General features: G+C 44.4%; 2 protein-coding genes across 5 annotated transcripts in view; one reads left to right on the top strand and one right to left on the bottom strand.

The window, feature by feature from the left end:
- PIAS2 (protein inhibitor of activated STAT 2) overlaps window positions 1-13,787 on the top strand; it is a 31,728-nt gene extending 17,941 nt beyond the window's left edge. The window contains exons 8-14 of one of the 4 annotated variants that reach the window (XM_072132912.1): window positions 609-682; window positions 882-1,042; window positions 1,560-1,693; window positions 2,036-2,210; window positions 3,041-3,180; window positions 3,445-3,482; window positions 13,427-13,787. In XM_072132912.1, the coding sequence (XP_071989013.1) occupies window positions 609-682; window positions 882-1,042; window positions 1,560-1,693; window positions 2,036-2,210; window positions 3,041-3,180; window positions 3,445-3,482; window positions 13,427-13,645 (941 nt within the window). In that variant the 3' untranslated portion in view covers window positions 13,646-13,787. Of the gene's footprint in view, window positions 1-608; window positions 683-881; window positions 1,043-1,559; window positions 1,694-2,035; window positions 2,211-3,040; window positions 3,181-3,444; window positions 3,483-5,136; window positions 5,574-13,426 lie in introns of those variants that run through there. The other 3 variants (XM_072132928.1, XM_072132920.1, XM_072132935.1) reach the window with 3 other exon arrangements.
- A 6,247-nt stretch (window positions 13,788-20,034) lies between these two features.
- Window positions 20,035-21,005, bottom strand: part of LOC140116380 (elongation factor 2-like) — a 31,513-nt gene continuing 30,542 nt past the window's right edge. The window contains exon 15 of the mRNA XM_072132908.1: window positions 20,035-20,381. Within this exon, the coding sequence (XP_071989009.1) occupies window positions 20,188-20,381 (194 nt within the window). The 3' untranslated portion in view covers window positions 20,035-20,187. The remainder of the gene's footprint in view (window positions 20,382-21,005) is intronic.

The raw sequence follows: 21,005 nt of genomic DNA, 5'->3' as shown, positions 1-21,005 counted from the left end.
TGGCGATTTGAGTCACTGTTGCCTTTCTATCAGCTCGAACCAGTCTGCCCATTCTCCTCTGACCTCTGGCATCAACAAGGCATTTCCGCCCACAGAACTGCCGCTCACTGGATGTTTTTTCTTTTTCGGACCATTCTCTGTAAACCCTAGAGATGGTTGTGCGTGAAAATCCCGGTAGATCAGCAGTTTCTGAAATACTCAGACCAGCCCTTCTGCCACCAACAACCATGCCACGTTCACAGGCCACAAATCACCTTTCTTCCCCATACTGATGCTCGGTTTGAACTGCAGGAGATTGTCTTGACCATGTCTACATGCCTAAATGCACTGAGTGGCCGCCATGTGATTGGCTGATTAGAAATTAAGTGTTAACGAGCAGTTGGACAGGTGTACCCAATAAAGTGGCCGGTGAATGTACTTTATCTAGCTAATATGCTTATTCAGATTAAGTGAATTTAGCTGTATCCTCTGTCTTGATGACTTCATAGCAGTCTTTTGGCCCCCCATCTACAGATTCCAGCATAAATATTGGATAACTTTCTAGGTATGATGTTTTCAGTGTAGTTTTTTTTCTACCTTTTCAATATTTGGAACTTATTACCTTTCAGTTAAGGAGAAGTTGACAGCAGATCCCGACAGTGAGATTGCCACCACTAGCCTGCGTGTTTCATTGATGTGCCCTGTAAGTACTGACTTATTGTAAGTATACATTTTTTTTTTTCTTATCCATCAGTCGGAATTTACTTTAGTTGTGTGTCCAGTGAGCAGGGGTAATTCTTTCCTTGCAGCGACCTTTCCTTATTTCACACCCAGGAATCAATTTCACTAGCATTGCTCTAGTTTCAACTTAAAATTTATTTTTAAAATCTTGTTCTCCCCAGCTTGGAAAAATGAGACTTACGTTCCCGTGTCGGGCCGTCACCTGCACTCATTTACAATGTTTTGACGCTGCACTTTACCTGCAAATGAATGAAAAGAAACCCACCTGGATCTGTCCTGTGTGTGACAAGAAGGCCAGCTACGAGAGCCTCATATTGGATGGGTACGTACATGTGTGGCCTTTACTAAATGGCTGGTAATGTCATTGGGGGACATAGCACTGAGGATGACATTGGATATCAACCAATGTTTGCCCCAGCCTATGTCCACAGACACAGAGCTAGTTTTTTTTAATTGCAGGTGAGGATGGAAGTTCTTAATTTTTATAAACTACTGGGGGGTCAGCACGATTGGCTGCCGTACTAGGTGCCCTCCCATTCCCTTACAAACCTGTGAGAGTTTTTCCTTGCAACATCTCCATGGAGCAATAGTGATACAAATATCCTTATTGATAATATGGTCCTTTTTTTCCATTATGTTGTGATTCCCGAGAGCAGCAATATTCCTAGGTGGATCTGATCTGCACATCTAAAAATAAGGGGCCCCTTTCTCTGCAGTGCTTAAAGGGGTATTTCTGTTTTGGGTAACATGGCAAGTATTGAAATTTTTATTTTTGTATGTAGTTGGCAAGATTCCAGTTTGTGCCTAATCCTGAATGTAATTGTATTCTCTTGATGTAGACTCTTCATGGAGATCCTCAATCAGTGCTCAGATGTAGATGAGATTCAGTTCCAGGAAGACGGGTCCTGGTGTCCAATGAGACCAAAGAAAGAGCCATTGACTGCGCCGAGCTCTCAGTTTCCACACAATGAGGGTATGGAATAATGTGGGTTTTTTTTAGTTATATTTTTTTGTGTGTTTTGTAAAGTGGAAAGCTCAGATACTGGAAAGATCTAGATAATATTTATCAGTTTTCAATGTAGGTAATATTCAGGTAAATACATGCGAACACCATGATGTTGCATTTCCACTCAGTCAGCTTTTAGGAGGGACAGGGAACCCAAGTATTTCAATGGGAAAGATGACATACATTTTACATTTATTGCCATTAGGACCACCACTCCCTATAAATACTGTTACAGCAGAGAACCTATAAATCATATTCCTTGCATTAATCTTATGTGACCCTGATCTGTGTTTTCCCTACATCTCCCAGGGTCTGGTGTGATCAGTAAGATCTACTCCACTAAAGAGCCCCCAGAGATCAGCACTAAGAAGAAGGCAGACGTCATTGACCTGACTGCTGACAGCTCCTCTGAAGACGAAGATGAGCCGGCACGTAAAAGGAAATGTCTGTATATGGCGGACACACAGGGGTCGCCGATGAAAGGGTGAGGAAATTTACTTATACGACATCTCCTGCATAGGATAAGTTGTATCCACTTTTTGTCATCCATTGATTGTCTGTGATAGGTGCAATTGTGGTTGTGAGTTTTGTTCTGAAACATATCTTTACCTAAGTGCCACTTCCCGGGCATTCATGTCCCACCATTGGTCACATGAACTGTTTGTATTTCGGTCTTCTTCAAGTGAAGGGGACTGAGCTGCAATACCTGGTACAGCGACTACATTGTTTAATTGCAGCGATTATTTAATTACTGCAATGTTGCTGATCAGTATGGGGGCTGGATGTCAAACTCAAGTCAGTTTGATATTAAATGGTAAAATCCCCAAATACCCCTTTAAAGCTTAGATACGAGAAAAGCTAGCTGGCCCTAAACTTGTTGAATTTTGTCGTGCCCGATGGCTGTGAGATAAGCCATGATCAAGCATGCATGTGTGTTGTGGAGTTGGAAGGAATAGTTCCAAATTCCTGTTCAGGTAAAAGCTTTTTTTTTTTTTTTTTTTAAACAATTTTTATTGAGTTTTAACAATAATTGACAACAGTATATGCCCTTTGGGCACCAGTTACATCATACATAGAGGCATATGAACAGAAATGTGAGAATAAGCGTGGCATTTCCCGACAACATATCTCTTGCTTGTAGTTCTGCTCATATTTTTGTAACAGCTGTTCTCTCTTGAATCGCTTATACGAGGTTGGTGTGCGACGGGGAGTCGCTATTGTAAACATTTACTGCTGTCTCAGGTAAAAGCTTTTGATGCACGTGCACCTTTTTACATGTAGAACCAATTGCCGATTTTTACTTTTCTTTTGAAGTGTGTTATCTTATCAACCATCAACAATACGACTGGGGAAGATGGGGAGCATGGAGCCCGACTCCATACACCAGTCCATGCTGGAATACCAAGATCACTTCCACCATTCAGCCATCACTGGTCTCCCTGCAGATTTACCAGGTAGATTTTATGTATTCTGATATTTCAGGTGAGAACTTGTACATTCTCGGTATTTGGGCACAAGGATAACCCCTACCCCCACAGTGCATGATGGGAAGCTACTCTGCTCATTATGTAGGAGATACCTTGTAAATACACTTTTATGTTTTGGGGAATTACTAGTGCAAATTGAAATTTTATCGTCTCTGCTTATCTCCCTGGGTGTAGGTTTCTAGAATATTCATTTTGGTCTTTTTTTTTTTTTTTTTTTTTTTTTTTTTTAAGGTTTGGATTTTCTGTCCTTGGTTCCGGTGGATTCTCAGGTAAACAACTTCCGTAGATTGGATTAGTTACCTGTCAGTCTGAATATAATATGAGAATATAATATGAGGGCCAAACTGAGCTGCTATGTGAAGTAGAATAAAGTTAACAAAATTAAAAGTTCCTAAAGCTCCTGTATAGAGGTGGCCGCAACATCGAGATGGCTCATGTTTTTTTGTTTTTTTTTTAATGACTGTAAATTTTTATTAAAGTTTTTCCATTTTTACAGAGCAGAAAAGCATATAATACAACAGATAGTGTACAAATCAGATTATTTTATTATACACCCTATCCCTGTGTCAGCTCCCTCTAGTAGTCATCGGGCTTGCTGAGGGGCAGTCATGTCACTACAGGGTAGCATCAAGAAAAGTGGATGTCCATGATTATTACATTGATGACCTGTAGTTACAATCTTCGATATCAGAACAGCCGGTGTCTTACGAGAACGAGACCTGAGTGTAACGAGCCATGCAAAGCCACTGCACAATGTACAGAGCGGACTGCATTTGGCTTTTTACACCTTGCTGTTCTGGTAACTGGGTATAGATATGATGCCCTGATGGATTATGTATCATACAAGCAGGTCATCACTATCCTAATTCTGGACAAACCCTTTAAAGGCAATCTACCATCAAAATCCATTATGATGAACTAGGGACGCTTCATAGATCCTGGCACCGTGACTCTGATAATCATGCTACACATTCTACACATTCACAGGCTGTCACACTGTCTCCCTGTGCTTCATAAACAATTCTCTCTCTCCCTCTCTCTGATGTAGTTTAACACAGTGAGAGTGGGGTGAAGTTATCCTGTGCAGTGTAAGCTACAGCATGGTAACACCCCCAGGAGCCCTTTTGGCTAATTAGAATAATTATACAAGTTGAATTAAGAAGGAAGAAGACTATGGATAACAAATATAAGAAGATACCACAGTCCTGGTGCCTGGATCTATGGGTAAGTGTCCCTGGTTTATCATGGTGGATTTTGAGGGTAGATTTCCTGTATTTTACACCTGTTCTCGTACAGTTCCATGCAAGTGCCGATGGCCGGTACCAAGATTGGAAGTTGCATTGGTTGCTCCCTGTAATGCGACACAAACTGCAACAAAAACAGAAACTTTTTACACCCCAAAAATTTTAATAAATTGTCCACCAACTCCCTTCTAAGGGACTTCTCACTAAAGATATCAATGATATACTTAAAAATCCAGAAGGGACTTGCAGCAATCTTAGCGATGCTGCCATACAATTATTCTGGTGCTGTCAATTAAGTATTGGTGGTGGTTTATATCCTAATGTGTCCTTTATTCAAAGGAACAATTGTATTAGCTGGATTTGCTACATCCCACATAACATGAGACCTCGGCCTCTCGCACATGTACACATACACTTAGGCTGGATGTAGTAATGCGGAAATAAGCATGAATTAAATGGATCTTAAAAACAGAACCACCACTGTTTCAGATCTGCAATCTTTCTTTTTTGATCTGCTTTTGGATTCCAGCCCATTACACATCCCACCATTCACACTGTGAGCGGCCCCATAGCTTCCTGCCCCGTCATATTACTTCCCAGCGCTGCAGTGTGAATTGCCGGAGCATAAGATTTCCACCATGATTCATATTTTGTGCTTATGAGTACCATTTATTTCAAGCAGTACTATCCCCCTATGTTTTTGGATAGTCTCAACTCGGCTCTCCCAGCCATGCGCACTCATGGCAAGCCCAAAACCTCGAACAGCCACCTTGAAAGCTGTGACGGCAGCCACCCAGGAGAGAGGAAGGTCACCCGGAAGCCGTTCTGAGGAACCCCGGGATCTCCAGTCTCCAGAACACATCTATTATTTATTGATTTTTGTTTACAAAGAAAAAAAAAATAAGACTTTACAGACGCTCAAGGTCCTCGATGATGTTTCTTTTTCTTGATTATTGGCGTTTGGAGCGAGTTCTGGACCCGAGCGATCGTCCTGCTGCAGTTTTTGTTTGTTGATCTGCGAGTTGCACATGTTACGTTGATGTAAATAGAAAGCACTAAACAAAGTTATTGTAAATAAGTATTTTTATAAATAAACCGAGCGTAAAATCCCCGGCATTATGTGCGTGGCGTCCACAATTCTGCAAACTCGACAAAACTGATGCGAGGGATAACCAGTGTCCATCACTTGTATAATATCCATATACACCTGGAATACAGTGTTGCACATCTAATAGAACGACTAATGAGTATGTCACAATGTCAGGTTCCCTTTGCTGGTGCCGCTCCGCAGACTACAGCGATTGTGGTCTGGCATTGCTGTAGTAAGGGCGCAGAGTATTTCAGCTCTACAGGGGGGATCATGTATACCGTAGCTCTGGTCGCAGGTGTGAACCCATTGATCAAAGGAGAGACTACTCTTAGGTTTGTGTCACTAGGGGTCCAGGTTACCCGTTTGGAGACTGTGAATCCATCTGCCGTCAGTAATCCTTTCTTAGGCTATATTCACACTGCCGTATGGAGGACGTATATGCGGCCAACATATATGCGGCCCATATACGTCCCCCATAGACGGCAATGGGCGCTCGGCGCCCTATGGGAGCGGAACGGTGTAGCACACGTGTGGCACTGTACCGCTCCGTACCCCATGAAAAGATTGGACATGTCCCATCTTTTCTCAGCACACGGCGCCTTGCGCCATATTCCTCTATGGAGAGGGGCGGTGGTGAGCACCCCCTCCTCCTCCTCCTCTCCCCGGCGCCTTGAATGCGCCCTTAGTTGGGTTAAAAAAAAAAAATCTGCTAAAAAGCGTAACCTGTGATTTTTGGATAAAGTATATTGTGCATACATGTTTGTATAAAACTAGTATTTCCATTTAAGTTATGAAAAAAATGTAACGTAAAAAGAAGTTTTTCTTGCAAAAAAAAAAAAAAAAAAAACCTCAAGATTTAATACAGCAACGACATGGAGAAAATAGTTATGGCTTCCCGATATGGTGAGGCACATAAATGAAAATGACTGAAGTGGATGTCCAAACTTATCACAAAGGGGTGTTCCTCCCACGAAGACAAGTTTCTTATATGTACCCAGGATAACAAAATATCACATTCTCTAATTCACTGTTATTAACAAAAATGCAGCTTTTCACAGATATAATTCCAACCCGTCTCTATCAGTCCTGCTGTACACTATTTCAGTTTCCCCTAGACACGACCCTGTAACTTTTGGACATAGGGTCAGGCGCCAAATTGGATTTCTGTGTGAGATTGTGCTGATGAGATTTCTGTCTCTGCTGTGTGTCTGTAGCCCCGCCCCCTGCACGGAGCTCAGAGACCATCACTGATCACATTCTGCCAGCACATGGTGAGCAGAGAGAGAGGCTGCAAACTACAAGGAGATAAGTGATCCGGGGGAAGGGGGAGGCAGGCACATGTCTGTGAGATGTAGCAGAGCTCACAGTGTAACAGTGTAATGGTCTATCAGCCTCTGTGTAATCATCTCATCACATCTGATCTGTCTCATCTCTCTCTATGTGTCAGTACGATGTCAGTAGCCAGATGAAACTGTATATACACCTGTACCCTGATAATGTAACCACATTGTAACCCCACAAAACTAGATGAATCATACATTGTGTCTGCTTAGAGAGGCCCCGCCCACACCCTGGGATTTTACACTGAGCAGCCGAGGGAGTGATAGGAGCTAAAACAGCAATAGCACTGAGTGTTGTAAAGTAAGGGGTTAAAATGATCTTCATTGTGTAAACCTCACTAAGGGATTGAGATGTGAGAATTTTCTTTTGTGGGAAAACCATTTTAAAGGAGATGTCTACTTTCAGTAAATGATTGATTCTTTGTGGGTTTTCTACATCTCTGCTTGCTGTCTTTCTATGGGAAGCAATCATTGTTTTCTTCCTGTGGATAAAAATGGTCCCTGGTCATGTGATGTCACACAGATGCATGGCTCCTTATATCACAATGAGCCGTGCACCTGTGTGACATCACATGACCAGGGATATAATGAGCCGTGCACCTGTGTGACATGACATGACCAGGGATATAACGAGCCGTGCACCTGTGTGACATCACATGACCAGGGATATAACGAGCCGTGCACCTGTGTGACATCACATGACCAGGGATATAACGAGCCGCTCACCTGTGTGACATCACATGACCAGGGATATAACGAGCCGCTCACCTGTGTGACATCACATGGCCAGGGATATAACGAGCCGTGCACCTGTGTGACATCACATGACCAGGGATATAACGAGCCGTGCACCTGTGTGACATCACATGACCGGAGATATAACAAGCTGTGCACCTGTGTGACATCACATGACCAGGGATATATAACGAGCCGTGCACCTGTGTGACATCACATGACCAGGGATATAATGAGCCGTGCACCTGTGTGACATCACATGACCAGGGATATAATGAGCCGTGCACCTGTGTGACATCACATGACCAGGGATATAATGAGCCGTGCACCTGTGTGACATCACATGACCAGGGATATAAGGAGCCATGCACCTGTGTGACATCACATGACCAGGGATGTAACGAGCCGTGCACCTGTGTGACATCACATGACCAGGGATATAACAGGCCGTGCACCTGTGTGACATCACATGACCAGGGATATAACGAGCTGTGCACCTGTGTGACATCACATGACCAGAGATATAACGAGCCGTGCACCTGTGTGACATCGCTGTGTGGGGCTGTAGGATGGGGCCTGGGGAAGGAGAAGGGTTTATGTATTGGATACTGCACAGGTCAGAACCGCATGGAGGCTGGAAGAAGTCGCCATGTGGACTCATCATATGGACTGCGCAGAGAAGAGAAGGAATTGGAGAAGACGTCTCTTGTGAGTCACAACTTTCCCGTTATTGTCATCACTTTATAATGTGACTGTAGATCAGCAGTGTCCAGGGATGGAGGGGATTGGACTTTTTTTACGTTGTGGTCCGACACCGGCAGCGCAGGACTACAAGGTGCAGAAGGTTCTTTCTGGTCTCTGCACATGATGATAATGGTCTGCACCTGGGAACGGCCCTGTCTGCTAGAGGCACAAAGCAACAGCGGCAGGACGGAAGGATAATACACAAAGGCAAAATGACAAAAACTAAGTGAGAAATAATTACCCCCAAGCAACTAGTTACTGCTCTGCAGAGCATCCCGCATACAGCGCTCATTTTATCATCTCCTCGCAGAACATCTCACATACAGCGCTCATTTTATCATCTCCTCGCAGAGCATTTCACATGCAGCGCTCATTTTATCATCTCCTCGCAGAGCATCTCACATACAGCGCTCATTTTATCATCTCCTCGCAGAGCATCTCACATGCAGCGCTCATTTTATCATCTCCTCGCAGAGCATCTCACATACAGCGCTCATTTTATCATCTCCTCGCAGAGCATCTCACATGCAGCGCTCATTTTATCATCTCCTCGCAGAGCATCTCACATACAGCGCTCATTTTATCATCTCCTCGCAGAGCATCTCACATGCAGCGCTCATTTTATTATCTCCTCGCAGAGCATCTCACATGCAGCGCTCATTTTATCATCTCCTCGCAGAGCATCTCACATGCAGCGCTCATTTTATCATCTCCTCGCAGAGCATCTCACATGCAGCGCTCATTTTATCATCTCCTCGCAGAGCATCTCACATGCAGCGCTCATTTTATCATCTCCTCGCAGAGCATCTCACATGCAGCGCTCATTTTATCATCTCCTCGCAGAGCATCTCACATGCAGCGCTCATTTTATCATCTCCTCGCAGAGCATCTCACATGCAGCGCTCATTTTATCATCTCCTCGCAGAGCATCTCATGTGGCTTCTTCATTACTCTCTGCAGGATACAATAGTATAAAGCTGCATGTGCGATGCTGTAGGGGGCAGCACTTGTACACAAGTTCATGTGATATATCCTGCATATCTGCTGCTTGTAAGGGAAAGTCCACTTCGCCGGCCCCTTCGCGATCCAGCGGCACGTTCACTGCGGTGGATTCGGGTCCGGCCGGGATTCACTAAGGTAGTTCCTCCAACGTCCACCAGGTGGCGCTGCTGCGCTGAAGTTCCCCGGAATGCACTGATCTTCAAGTCGGACCAAGTGAAGGTAAGTGCGAGTCCCGCAACACTTTTTTTTTTTTTTATAATGCAGCGGTTTTCCCGAATCCGTCGGGTTTTCGTTCGGCCACGCCCCCGGATATCCGTAGGGTGCATGCCAGGGCCGATGCGCCACAATTGAATGCGGCAAAATTCCGGGGCAATTCAGGGAAAATCGGTGCAAATTGGAAATATTTGGGTAACACGTCAGGAAAACGTGAATCGGGCCCTTAGTAAATGACCCCCAATCTCTGCAGATTTGACCAGACTTGTGCATAAGAATTACCAAATGTCCCCCGGATACTGGGAATATCCATGCACAGGACTCCACCTGCTGAGCTGCAGATGTTACACTGGTAACAGTTCATATTAGAAGTTAATTTGTAGCAAACATTTCCAAATTATTCTGTGCGATTCCTGCATCTTGTTTTGTCAGCACAAATTTCTCTGCAGAAGTTCAGGTTCTTGTGATTTCGCCACTTGTGCGATGGGTGATGTGTTGATTTTCTTCTGCAGATTTATGGTTTTTATGGCTTTTTTTTGTTTGTTTTTTCATTTTGTTGTAAGAAATTGGCAGCGTAATCCATCTACATTAGTGTGTGATGCAGAAGATAAATGACGGATTTCACTTTTTCCTTCACGGCTGCTTTTTTTTTTTTTCTCCCTTACATAAGTCTAGGGCAGTGGTGGCAAACCTATGGCACGTGTGCCAGAGGTGGCACTCAGAGCCCTCTCTATGGGCACCCTCGCCATCACCCCAGGGCAGTGTACGCCAGACAGGACTCAAGGCCTCATGCAGTCCCAGGCAGCCCTGTACCCTAGAAGGAAGATAATATGATAATTCAAACTTCTTCTCCTTTCTACTGTATTGGTGTCCTCAGCTGCCTATACAATTCAAACCTGCGAAAGAGCAGGGAGTTATACTGCTTAAATTGTAGCTTTGGCACTTTGCGAAAAACACATGGGTTTTGGTTGTAGTTTGGGCACTCGGGGCCACATTTATCACTTTTGTGCACCTAAGTTTAGTAGTTGCGCCTAAATTCGGGCGCACTGTTTTGCCAGAATTATCACAAGCTACAACCATCTGTGATAAGTATATTTTCTGCCTCTTATTAATCACTTTACTTTAACACAGTTTAGGCGCAGTTTAGGCACAATTTTAGATTCAGGCACTTACATGTGATCCTGCTACAAGCTCCTCTCTGCTTCTCCCACAGCCCAGAATGAAGATAACACTCACAGCAGCACCCAGGTGTGTGACACCCAGCACCCAGTGACCTCCTCAGCAGGGGCTTCTCCTGGAGGGGATCCCCCAGTGCTGGTCTCCTGCTGCATCCCTGTAATTCTGCACAATATCCCCCTCAGACACTGTGCAGAATTACATGGGGGACACTTGTTTATAGTATCTGCAAGCTTCTGCAAACTTGTGCAAACTTCTCTTGCTCTTGCTTTGAGCTCAGGTTTTGCAGAATATTTTGTAAATAGAAGGTGATGAACTGTAAATAGAGTCTGCAGCTCCTGTCTGCAATGTATCTAATTGTATCTATTATATGTTCCAGTGTCTGCAGTGTATGTAATGTATCTATTATATGTACTAGTGTCTGGCTGAGCTCTGCTGCTAGAAATGAGCTCTTCTGCACAGGGGCTCAGTGCTTTCTTCTCAGATAACGCCACCTTCGGGCTGGAGTGTTTTTGCGCCCGTTTTTGCGCCTAAATGCAAAAGTCGCACGTGATGAATATCATTAGGCGCAGCAAAACATCTGGAATTGAACGATAGATGAGGGAAAGGTGGTTATTTTTGCTGCGCGGCTAATTTGACGTTTAATCGCAAAAATGGCGCAAAAACGGTGCGCCTAAATGAAAAGGCGCATAAACAACAGAAAAAACAAGTGATAAATGTGGCCCTCGGTGTCTAAAAGGTTTCGCCATCACTGCTCTATGGGCTTGTAAAAATCAGCATCAACTCTTTATCATGATGCAGATATGGTGCAGATTTTTACTTCACATTTTTTTTTTTTCACTTTTTTTCACATTGTGAATTCTGAATGAATATTGCACTACTTTTTATTTATTTATTTTTAAATATCCAAAAAAAAAAACGGAACTAAAATACCACAAATACAACATCTAAGGACACTTATATCAACAACATCAAAGAGAAAAAAAACATCAAGAAAGAATAAGAGAAAGCAAGAAAAAAAAATGCGCTGCTAATTACAGGCAGTCCCCGGGTTACGTACAGGATAGGTTCTTTAGGTTTGTTCTTAAGTTGAATTTGTATGTAAGTCGGAACGATATCGTTTATCATTGTAATCCCAGACAATTCTTTTTTTTGGTCTCTGTGACAATTGGATTTTAAAAATGTTGGGTTGTCATAAGAGCCAGGAGTAACTCTAAAGCTTCATTACAGACACCTGTGATAACTGTTATAGCTGATTATTGTAGCCTAGGCCTAAAGTACAGGAAATTACCAATATCCAGAGGTCTGTTTGTAACTAGGGATCGTCTGTAAGTCGGGTGTTCTTAAGTAGGGGACAGCCTGTTCATGTAAAACAACCGAAAACTTTGATTCAGACCTTCTAGCAATCCACAACATCTGCAGGTAGCCTTAGGTTTTAAAAAAAATAAAGTCAAAGGTTCACACGTAAAATCTACACTATGATCTTCATTAAAACCACAATAGAGTTTACAGACCTGTGCACTAAATATTATTCATTTAAAAGCAGATTTTCTCTGACAATGCCATATAGAAGTAATGTGTAAGCTATATGTAGCTCTCCAAAACCTATAAAAAGCATCTACAGCCTGATAAATTCTGACAACAATATTAACAATTAACTACCGGATCACTAACACTCCGTGACTGCGAAGGCTGACGCTGTCTCACACACTAGTAGTCAGTGAAACAGACACTACCGTAGTACCTTAAAGATCTGCTTCATCAGGAAAATGACTTTATTATGACTTCTCGAGGACGTGACTTATCACTGCTGAATTCACCACCAGAAATCCCCCACACTGTGCACCTAAAAATATCACAGTCACTTACAGGATATTGTCACCTCGATAATAGTGCTCCTAAATAATGTATACCTCTAACAACAACACTGTTACATAAAAAATCCTGTATGTAGTCCACAGAATAAATTAGCGCAGGTGCGAAAAGCCGGAACCAGCTTAATTAATATATGGATATTCTATACAGCTAGAGCCCCCATCTATAGTACATACAGGCAGGAGACCCCATAGATAGTATATATTGTTACCTAGCAGGTGGACGGTAGTGGATGGGACTCAGGAGCAGCCTGGTAAAGCAACGGGAAAGACAGCAGTTGGACCGACAGATGGATGTGGTCTTGCGTGCGCACGCCCGTTGACACCCAGCTCCCGCTCATCTGCCTCGCCTGCCAGCTTGTCTGTCTGATGGATGGACGGATGAGTAGGTGGGTGGATGGGCAGATGAGTGGGCAGACAGATTAGTGGGATGGGGGTTGCTGGGAGTTGAGATGTTACTGCGCTTACTTCCGCAGCCGGCAGAAAGTGTGGAGGGGTTGCACCGTTGGGTTTGATGCTTGTGGGAGAATGCATTCTCTGGTAGTTCGCTGTAATTACCATGGCGCGGTAAGGAGAACAGTGATTTGCCTGTTTGCCGCCCTCCTCAGGGCTCTGACAGCTGCCGCCTGAGGCTCGCCTCATCGCAGATGTGGCCCTGATTTAGTGAAGTTGCAAGCTGTCAAGAAAAATGAAGGCACATCCAATCTTCGCAGTCGTGTCCACTTGCCCTTATAGCTGGCAGGTATCCGTGTATTTGTTTGCTTCCGAGGAGCTAAACCTTTCTTCCCATTGCAGATTCCCATTCCTGCCGTTCCTGGGAAAAGGAAAAATAAATCCAAGCACCGTACACGCTGTGGCCATCGCCAGGGACAGCGGCATAGATGCTCCTTGCGTTCACCTTCTAGACATTCGCCTCCGCAGGGAGAGGGCAGGCGATTCCTGCCGTGGTTGAAGAGGCAGATCGCTGATATTCTGGATGAAGTGAAGTCTGTTTATACATCCAGAAAGCATTAGGGCGACCGGAGGGCAACACCCACATCCTGTCCAATCCTCGGCTGCTCATATTGTGGGTCTTTTGAGGATTCAGATGATGACTACAATGTATCACATGATGACAAAGTGTCACAATGAATAAAGGCAGATAAAATACCATAAAGACCGATAAGATTTATATCCCACATCCCGAAAAAGATTGGAATGTCCCTGACCAGACCCCGGTGAATAAACCTGAGGACTGAATTTTGTTGAAAAATTCTGATAATAATCTTTATTTATATAGCGCCATCAAATTCCGTACAAATCAACTGATATTCAATAGATCTGAAGTCCTCAGCGAGTTTTGGACGTCCTCCAAAAATTGGTTGTCCGGTTCTGTGTGTTCTGAGGAATCCTGACACTATGGATCGGAAGGTGGATTCTGTGGTGGGAAAGTTGTTTACATCCTTAGAGGCTGCTTACCAAATTACCAATATAACCCAACCCCTGCACTTACCTCTGCATCTCAGTTCACCCAAAATCTCAAGGAGATCCCATTTATCTGGATGCAGTAAGAGAAATTGCTGGATATTTAGAAATTCCCGTTAAGTAACCAATAGGGTTCTTTGATTTTTAGCTGTTGCATCATTTAAAGGGAACCTACCATCAGGAATACAGTAATTGGGGTAGATACCGTTCAACTTACTAAGCCGTACACTGCAAACTATTTACCCGTAACTAAAAACATTATTTATGCTAATGAACTTCAGAGCCTATTTGGAGGGCGTGGAGTCCACCGGCCGGGTCGTGGGGGTTAAGGCTACACCGCACATCTGTAGCCTCTGTGTGCGACCCCCCGCAGCGCTCTTGGGCCATTCCGCCTATCTCCACACATGCGCAGTAACGCTGCTCACTGCTGAAAAGAGGAAAAGGTTACTGCGCATGCGCGGGCACAGGCTGAATGGTGCTGAAGGGCCCCACATAGAGGTGAGACTTGAAAGGCTACAGGGGTGCGGTGAAGTCTCAGCCCCGACACTCTGCCAGGCTACGCCACGCCCCAGTAGCCCCTGATGTTCTTGCTCTGGTTTGTGGCCTTGTGTTCTGCTGCTGCCAATTGGTTTATTTTATATTTAGGGCATGACCCGGGGGGGGATGGTTTATTTATAGATTTGCTAAATCACTGTGGGCATAGCCCTTGTGAAGTGCTCTAAAGCGAAACACGGGGATCGGCTCCCGCGGTCTGTGTGCGCTGCTTTTATTGTCCCCTTGGTGTTTGGATTGTACCATTTGTAGTATTTGATGATATCACATGATGTTTGTGTTTGGGAGATGTTACACTGCAGCGTTCTGTGAGGTTGTAGCTTTGTCTTCATTACTTTATTATACTTCTGTATACAATGACCTTAGGGGGAGCCTCCGGGTGTGAGAGGGGAGGACAAAGGTCGTGCACCTCCGCTTCACCATAACGACCACAGAGAGAGACAAACAACACGGACACAGCGATACATTTACATGGTTTATTTTTTATTACTTTTTTTAGTTTTCTTTTAAATCCGTTTTTGTTGGAGGGAGAGAACAATGAGCTCGGATTAGCTGAGGGACAGTGCGGCTTTGTCATGTAGGGATTTTGGTTTCATGAGAACTTGGGCTCGGATAAAGCGGAAACTGCTGTTACAGCTGGATTTGGGGATAAACGATATTAGGGCTTATTTACTAAAGGTCCATGAACCGCACTTTTGTCGGATATTCCGACGCTTTCGGGTTTCGCATGGCTGTGACAGGTATTAAAGTTGCAATCGTGCCGGCTTTCATGCGACACAAATCGGGGCACGATCCGACGGATTCGGACTAAGCTCTGGGATTTAACTTTCAAATTGTGTTGCAAGACGAGCACTTACAAGCACCGGGAAGAAGATGAACTCTGGGGACCTGAGTGGGGAAGTGACACATGCAGGATATCGGGCGCAGGATCTTACTGACTCCCCGCACAGCACATTATACACGGACAATGCACTTACATGCACCAGGAAGAAGAAGGTGAACTCCAGGGACCTGAGCGGGGAAGCGACACATGCAGGATATCGGGCGCAGGATCTTACTGACTCCCCGCACAGCACATTATACACGGACAATGCACTTACATGCACCAGGAAGAAGAAGGTGAACTCCGGGGACCTGAGCGGGGAAGCGACACATGCAGGATATCGGGCGCACGATCTTAGTGACTCCCCGCACAGCACATTATACACGGACAATGCACTTACATGCACCAGGAAGAAGAAGGTGAACTCCGGGGACCTGAGCGGGGAAGTGACACATGCAGGATATCGGGCGCACGATCTTAGTGACTCCCCGCACAGCGCATTATACACGGACAATGCACTTACATGCACCAGGAAGAAGGTGAACTCCTGCGGACCTGAGTGGGGAAGTGACACATGCAGGATATCGGGTGCACGATCTTAGGACATTCCGGATCGGGGATCTAAAATCTACTGTATTTTTCTATATGTAAAAGTCTATATGAACCTACAAATAACATAATAATACGTTTTTCCTGCGAAGATAAAAATAAAAATCAGTTTTATACAGCGACACTATGTAGAAAATGGTTATGGTTTTTAAAATGTGGGGAGGCAAAAATGAAGAGAATGACCTCGTTGTCATTAAGGGCTTAAAGGGGATGTCTACTTTCAGAAAAGAATTGATAGTTTGTGCTATGAAAAGTTATACAATATTCCAATATACTTTCTGTATCGATTTCTTACACTTATCTAGATCTCTGCTTGCGGTCATTATATAGGAAGCTTCACCACATAACAATCATGTGATGTTACATAGGTGCATGATTCTTTATATCCTTGGTCATGTGATGTCACACAGGTGCATGGCTATAACGCCGCTATAACAAGCTGTGCACCTGTGTGACATCACATGACCAGGGATATAACGAGCCGTGCACCTGTGTGACATCACATGACCAGAGATATAAAGAGTCGTGCACCTGTGTGACATCACATGACCAGGGATATCATGAGCCGTGCACCTGTGTGACATCACATGACCAGGGATATAACGAGCCGTGCACCTGTGACACATCACATGACCAGGGATATAACGAGCCGTGCACCAGTGACACATCACATGACCAGGGATATAACGAGCCGTGCACCTGTGTGACATCACATGACCAGGGATATAACGAGCCGTGCACCAGTGACACATCACATGACCAGGGATATAACGAGCCGTGCACCTGTGTGACATCACATGACCAGGGATATAACGAGCCGTGCACCAGTGACACATCACATGACCAGGGACTGGTGTTTATACACAGGAAGTAAACATTGAAGCTTCCGATAGAATGACATTAAGCAGAGATCTAGAAAACTGTGAGTAATTGATGCAAAAAGGATATTTGGAAAATTGTAACACTTTTCATTACACAAACAATATCAGCAAAGTGGACGACCCCTTTAATGCTATGTGTTTGCTGTAAGGTCCATATAACTTGAGTCTGTATAGATAGAACTGGTATAATATAAGGGACAATATGTAAGTGACACTAATAATAATTTGTGAAATGCAGGATTTGGGGCACTTTGTAATAGCGGATGATGTAATCAGTAAGAAGCTGAGCTCTACGGGGGCAGGAGGATGGGGCCTGGGTAAGGAGTAGGGTTTATGTATTGGATACTGCACAGGTCAGAACCGCATTGAGACTGGAAGAAGGAGCTGGAAAAAGTCGTCATGTGGACTCATCATATGGACACCTGAGTGAAGTTGGCCCCCCCACCTTGTTCAAATCAAACAAAATTTGTGTCAAACGTTTGTGCTAAGTTTGTGCAGCAGAAATTTTTGTTTGTGCCGCTATAGTTTTTAAGATAAGAATGAAAGTTTCCAGAGGTCATCAGAGGTCAGAGGTCAACCAGCCCCCCCACATTGCCCAAATCAAACAAAACTGGTGCCGAACAATTCTGCTACGTTTGTGCTGCTCAAATTTTTGTTTGTGCTGATTTTGTTTTGAATAAATGAACAAAAAATTAAAGGTCAAAAGTTCAAGCAGTGCCTCCACATTAACCAAATCCAACAAAACTGGTGTCAAACGTTTGTGCTGGTTGGTGAAATTTTAATTTGTGCTGCTATCATTTTTAAGGTATGTTCAGGTGTTTAGGATGAACTGGTAAAAAACAAACCTAGTGACACTTCCCTAGTTTGATCACCAGGGGGAGCTAGCAAACACATTGTACTTTGGAAGAAATGAACTCTGATGTCCTCTGTAAAAAAAATAGTATGAATATATTAAAAATGATAGCAGCACAAACCAGCACAAATGTAGCACTAACGTTTGACACCAGTTTTGTTTTGTTCGGTTAATGTGAGGGGACTGCTTGAACTTTTGACCTTAAATTTTTTTGTTCATATATTCGAAACAAAATCAGCAGAAGCAAAAATTTGAGCAGCACAAACATAGCAGAATTGTTTGGCACCAGTTTTGTTTGATTTGGGCAATGTGGGGGGGCTGGTTGACCTTTGATGACCTCTTGAAACTTTCATTAATATCTTAAAAACTATTGCGGCACAAACGATAATTTCTGCTGCACAAACATTTGACACCAATTTTGTTTGATTTGCACAAGGTGGGGGGGGGGGGGGGGGCAACTTCACTCATATGGTCATATGGACTGCGCTGAGAAGAGAAGGGAATGACGGAGAAGGAATTGGAGAAAACGTCTCCTGTGAGTCACAACTTTCCCGTTATTGTCCATGAAACAATTTTATAATGTGACTGTAGATCAGCAGTGTCCAGGGGTGGAGGGGGATTGGACCTTTGCATCAGACTTTCCAACGTGTTAAAACAGCGTCTGGGATGTTTGGATCGGATTCTGGCACCGGGAGCGCACGACTTCAAGGTGCAGGAGGTTCAGATTCTTTCTGGTCATGGTGATGGTCAGCACCTCATTGACTGACAGTGACACAACGGAAGTACAATGCACCAGACCGGGCAATCGCTGAGTAGATACATCGCTCGGCCGGACCCGGTGATGTCACTGTCCATATAAGAGACAGGGAAACAAAGTAACCAGGTCCAAAATAAAAAAAATAACAAAACCTTAACCGCAAACTATAGATACCTTACTGGATTCTGGAGTAATGAGACACTTCCATTATGCCTGGAGAGTAGGGGGTGCACAACCCTGCAGACCCCTCATTGGTGCAGGCAGCCAGGGGGCTATGAGTCTGCATGTACTCACAGCTCCCAGGTCCTTTCTGGTTCTGATGTAGGTTCTATGTGCTGGTGTCAGTACCCGGGGTAGTGCGGCGCCAGGAGCAGAGTACCCAAGTACATGTCTGCTGTGCTGTACTCACCACCCCTAGGGATCTCACGTCTGTGTGCGCTGCTTGTATTGTGCCCTTTGGTGTTTGGATTCTACCATTGCAGTGTTTGATATTCGCGTACAAGGTTTGTGTTTAGGAGATGTTATACTACAGGATTACATAACATAGTTGTATAATGTTGACAATTATTACTACTCTGTTCAAGGACCTTAGGGTGAGCTTTGTGCTATGAGATGCTGTGTGCTGACAATGTGCTTAAGATTATCAGGGTCCAGGGTTTATCTACACTAAAAAGATGAGACAGATCAGAGATGAGATCCATGAGATGGATATAACACACTATTATGACATTCTCAGCTCTTTCTCTCCTATAACACAGTCGGCTCTGCTATATGCCTCCCCCCTGGATGAAGGCCGTATCTGTCTGTAGCTTGTAAAGAAAGTCTCTGTACACTGCTGCTTGCCAGCAGGAAGTGTCTGTGTCCGAGCTGGTCTTGTAATGCAGGAGGGGCAGGAGGTAGAGAGCACTGTAGTGTGTAGTCAGGAGAAGCTATTCATGAGAATAATCTGTCCTTCCCGATCAGTCAGAAGATTTAAGGTCTTATCCAGGGACAACCAAAATTGTAAACTCCAGGACTGATGGAGACAGGCAAATAGATTTTAGAATCTTGTCTTCGTGGGAGGAATACCCAGGGATGTACCAAGCCCATCTGCTGCCTGAGGCAAGCCATAGAGAGACAGGTCCCCCCCCCCAATATATGTAAGATATCAGGGAGTGTCAGAACATGAGACATCACGAGGTGAGCCCCTAGGAATACCCCTTTAAATTGTTTTGGATAATTTTTTTTCCGTATCATACCTTGGGATTCAGTATAGTGTAGTGCCTGGATTAGGTACACGGGTCTCTATTAGAGATAATACAATTGCAGTGTTTGGTTTCCTTCCAGGGTGGCACTTCCTGTTTGGCGGGTGCTTGTTACTAGTGCAGCCCCTTCTGACGACGCAGCCCTCAGACCGATGGGGATTGTGCACCTCTGCTTTAGAGTACGGACCATAGAGAGGAAACAAATGACACAACCAATGGACACGTTTTACATATTTAATTTAAATTTTCCTTTTTTTAGTTTTCTTTTCGATTATTTTTGTTGGGGGGAGGGGACAATCAATGTGCGCGGATTAGCTCAGAGAAAACTGCGGCTTTGCCATGTAGTGATTTTGGATAAAGCTGAAGCTGCTGGTTACAATTTGTCCAGGAAGTTATCCAGGGCTGGGACTCCTTCCTTCAAACCTTTACGTTTTCGGGTTTCTGCCACTACTTGACACGGGCGAGAGGTGGCATCAAATGGATCTCCGGGAAGGATCTGCCAGTGGTCAAACACGCACTGCGGGAAGGCCTGACCCCCGGTGTTGGACCTGAGATCCGCGGTGAAACCTGATGGAAGAGGCAGGAGGTTAGTAAGGCCGATGCTACACAACAACTCGTGGGGTGACTGGAGGTCAGGTCTGACAAACAACTACAATCATGTGGGGGTTACATCACATCCTCAGGTACAATCAGTGATATCCAAACCCATCATAAAGGATGTGAATGAGGACTCTGTGGTGGTCTAACACTAAGCGCCCCTCCCCTTCCACCACGACTACCAGTCCAGTCATGAGGGTTTATGCACGACCCCTCCCTTAGATGGCAGGAGCTGACCGTACATGAATGGTTGGTGGATGTCGGTAGATGGGAGGAACATCCTAAGGGACCCAATGGCTTTGTGGATTTGGCATGGACACCCACACGGCTTTTGAAGAGCAAACAATCTCGGGCCAGTTTCTTGTGGGCTCGGTTTTTACGGCTTGCACCGCGTCTCCAAATGACACCTGTCCTTTAGTCTCTGGGTCAGCCTCCTAGCATGGACCAACAATCGTTTCAAGCTTTATTGTTAAAATTCCACATCCTTAACCCCTTAGTGACGCGGCCTGAAAAGGCTCTAGTGAGCAGAGCATTTTTAACGAATTTTCGTAAGCGACGGTTTAATGGCCATAACATTTTTTTTTTTTTTGTGTG

Source organism: Engystomops pustulosus, chromosome 1 (genome assembly GCF_040894005.1).
Source record: "Engystomops pustulosus chromosome 1, aEngPut4.maternal, whole genome shotgun sequence".
Lineage (NCBI taxonomy): Eukaryota > Metazoa > Chordata > Amphibia > Anura > Leptodactylidae > Engystomops > Engystomops pustulosus.
Note: the sequence above shows the minus strand (reverse complement) of the source record. Positions and strands in the feature narration are given on the sequence as shown.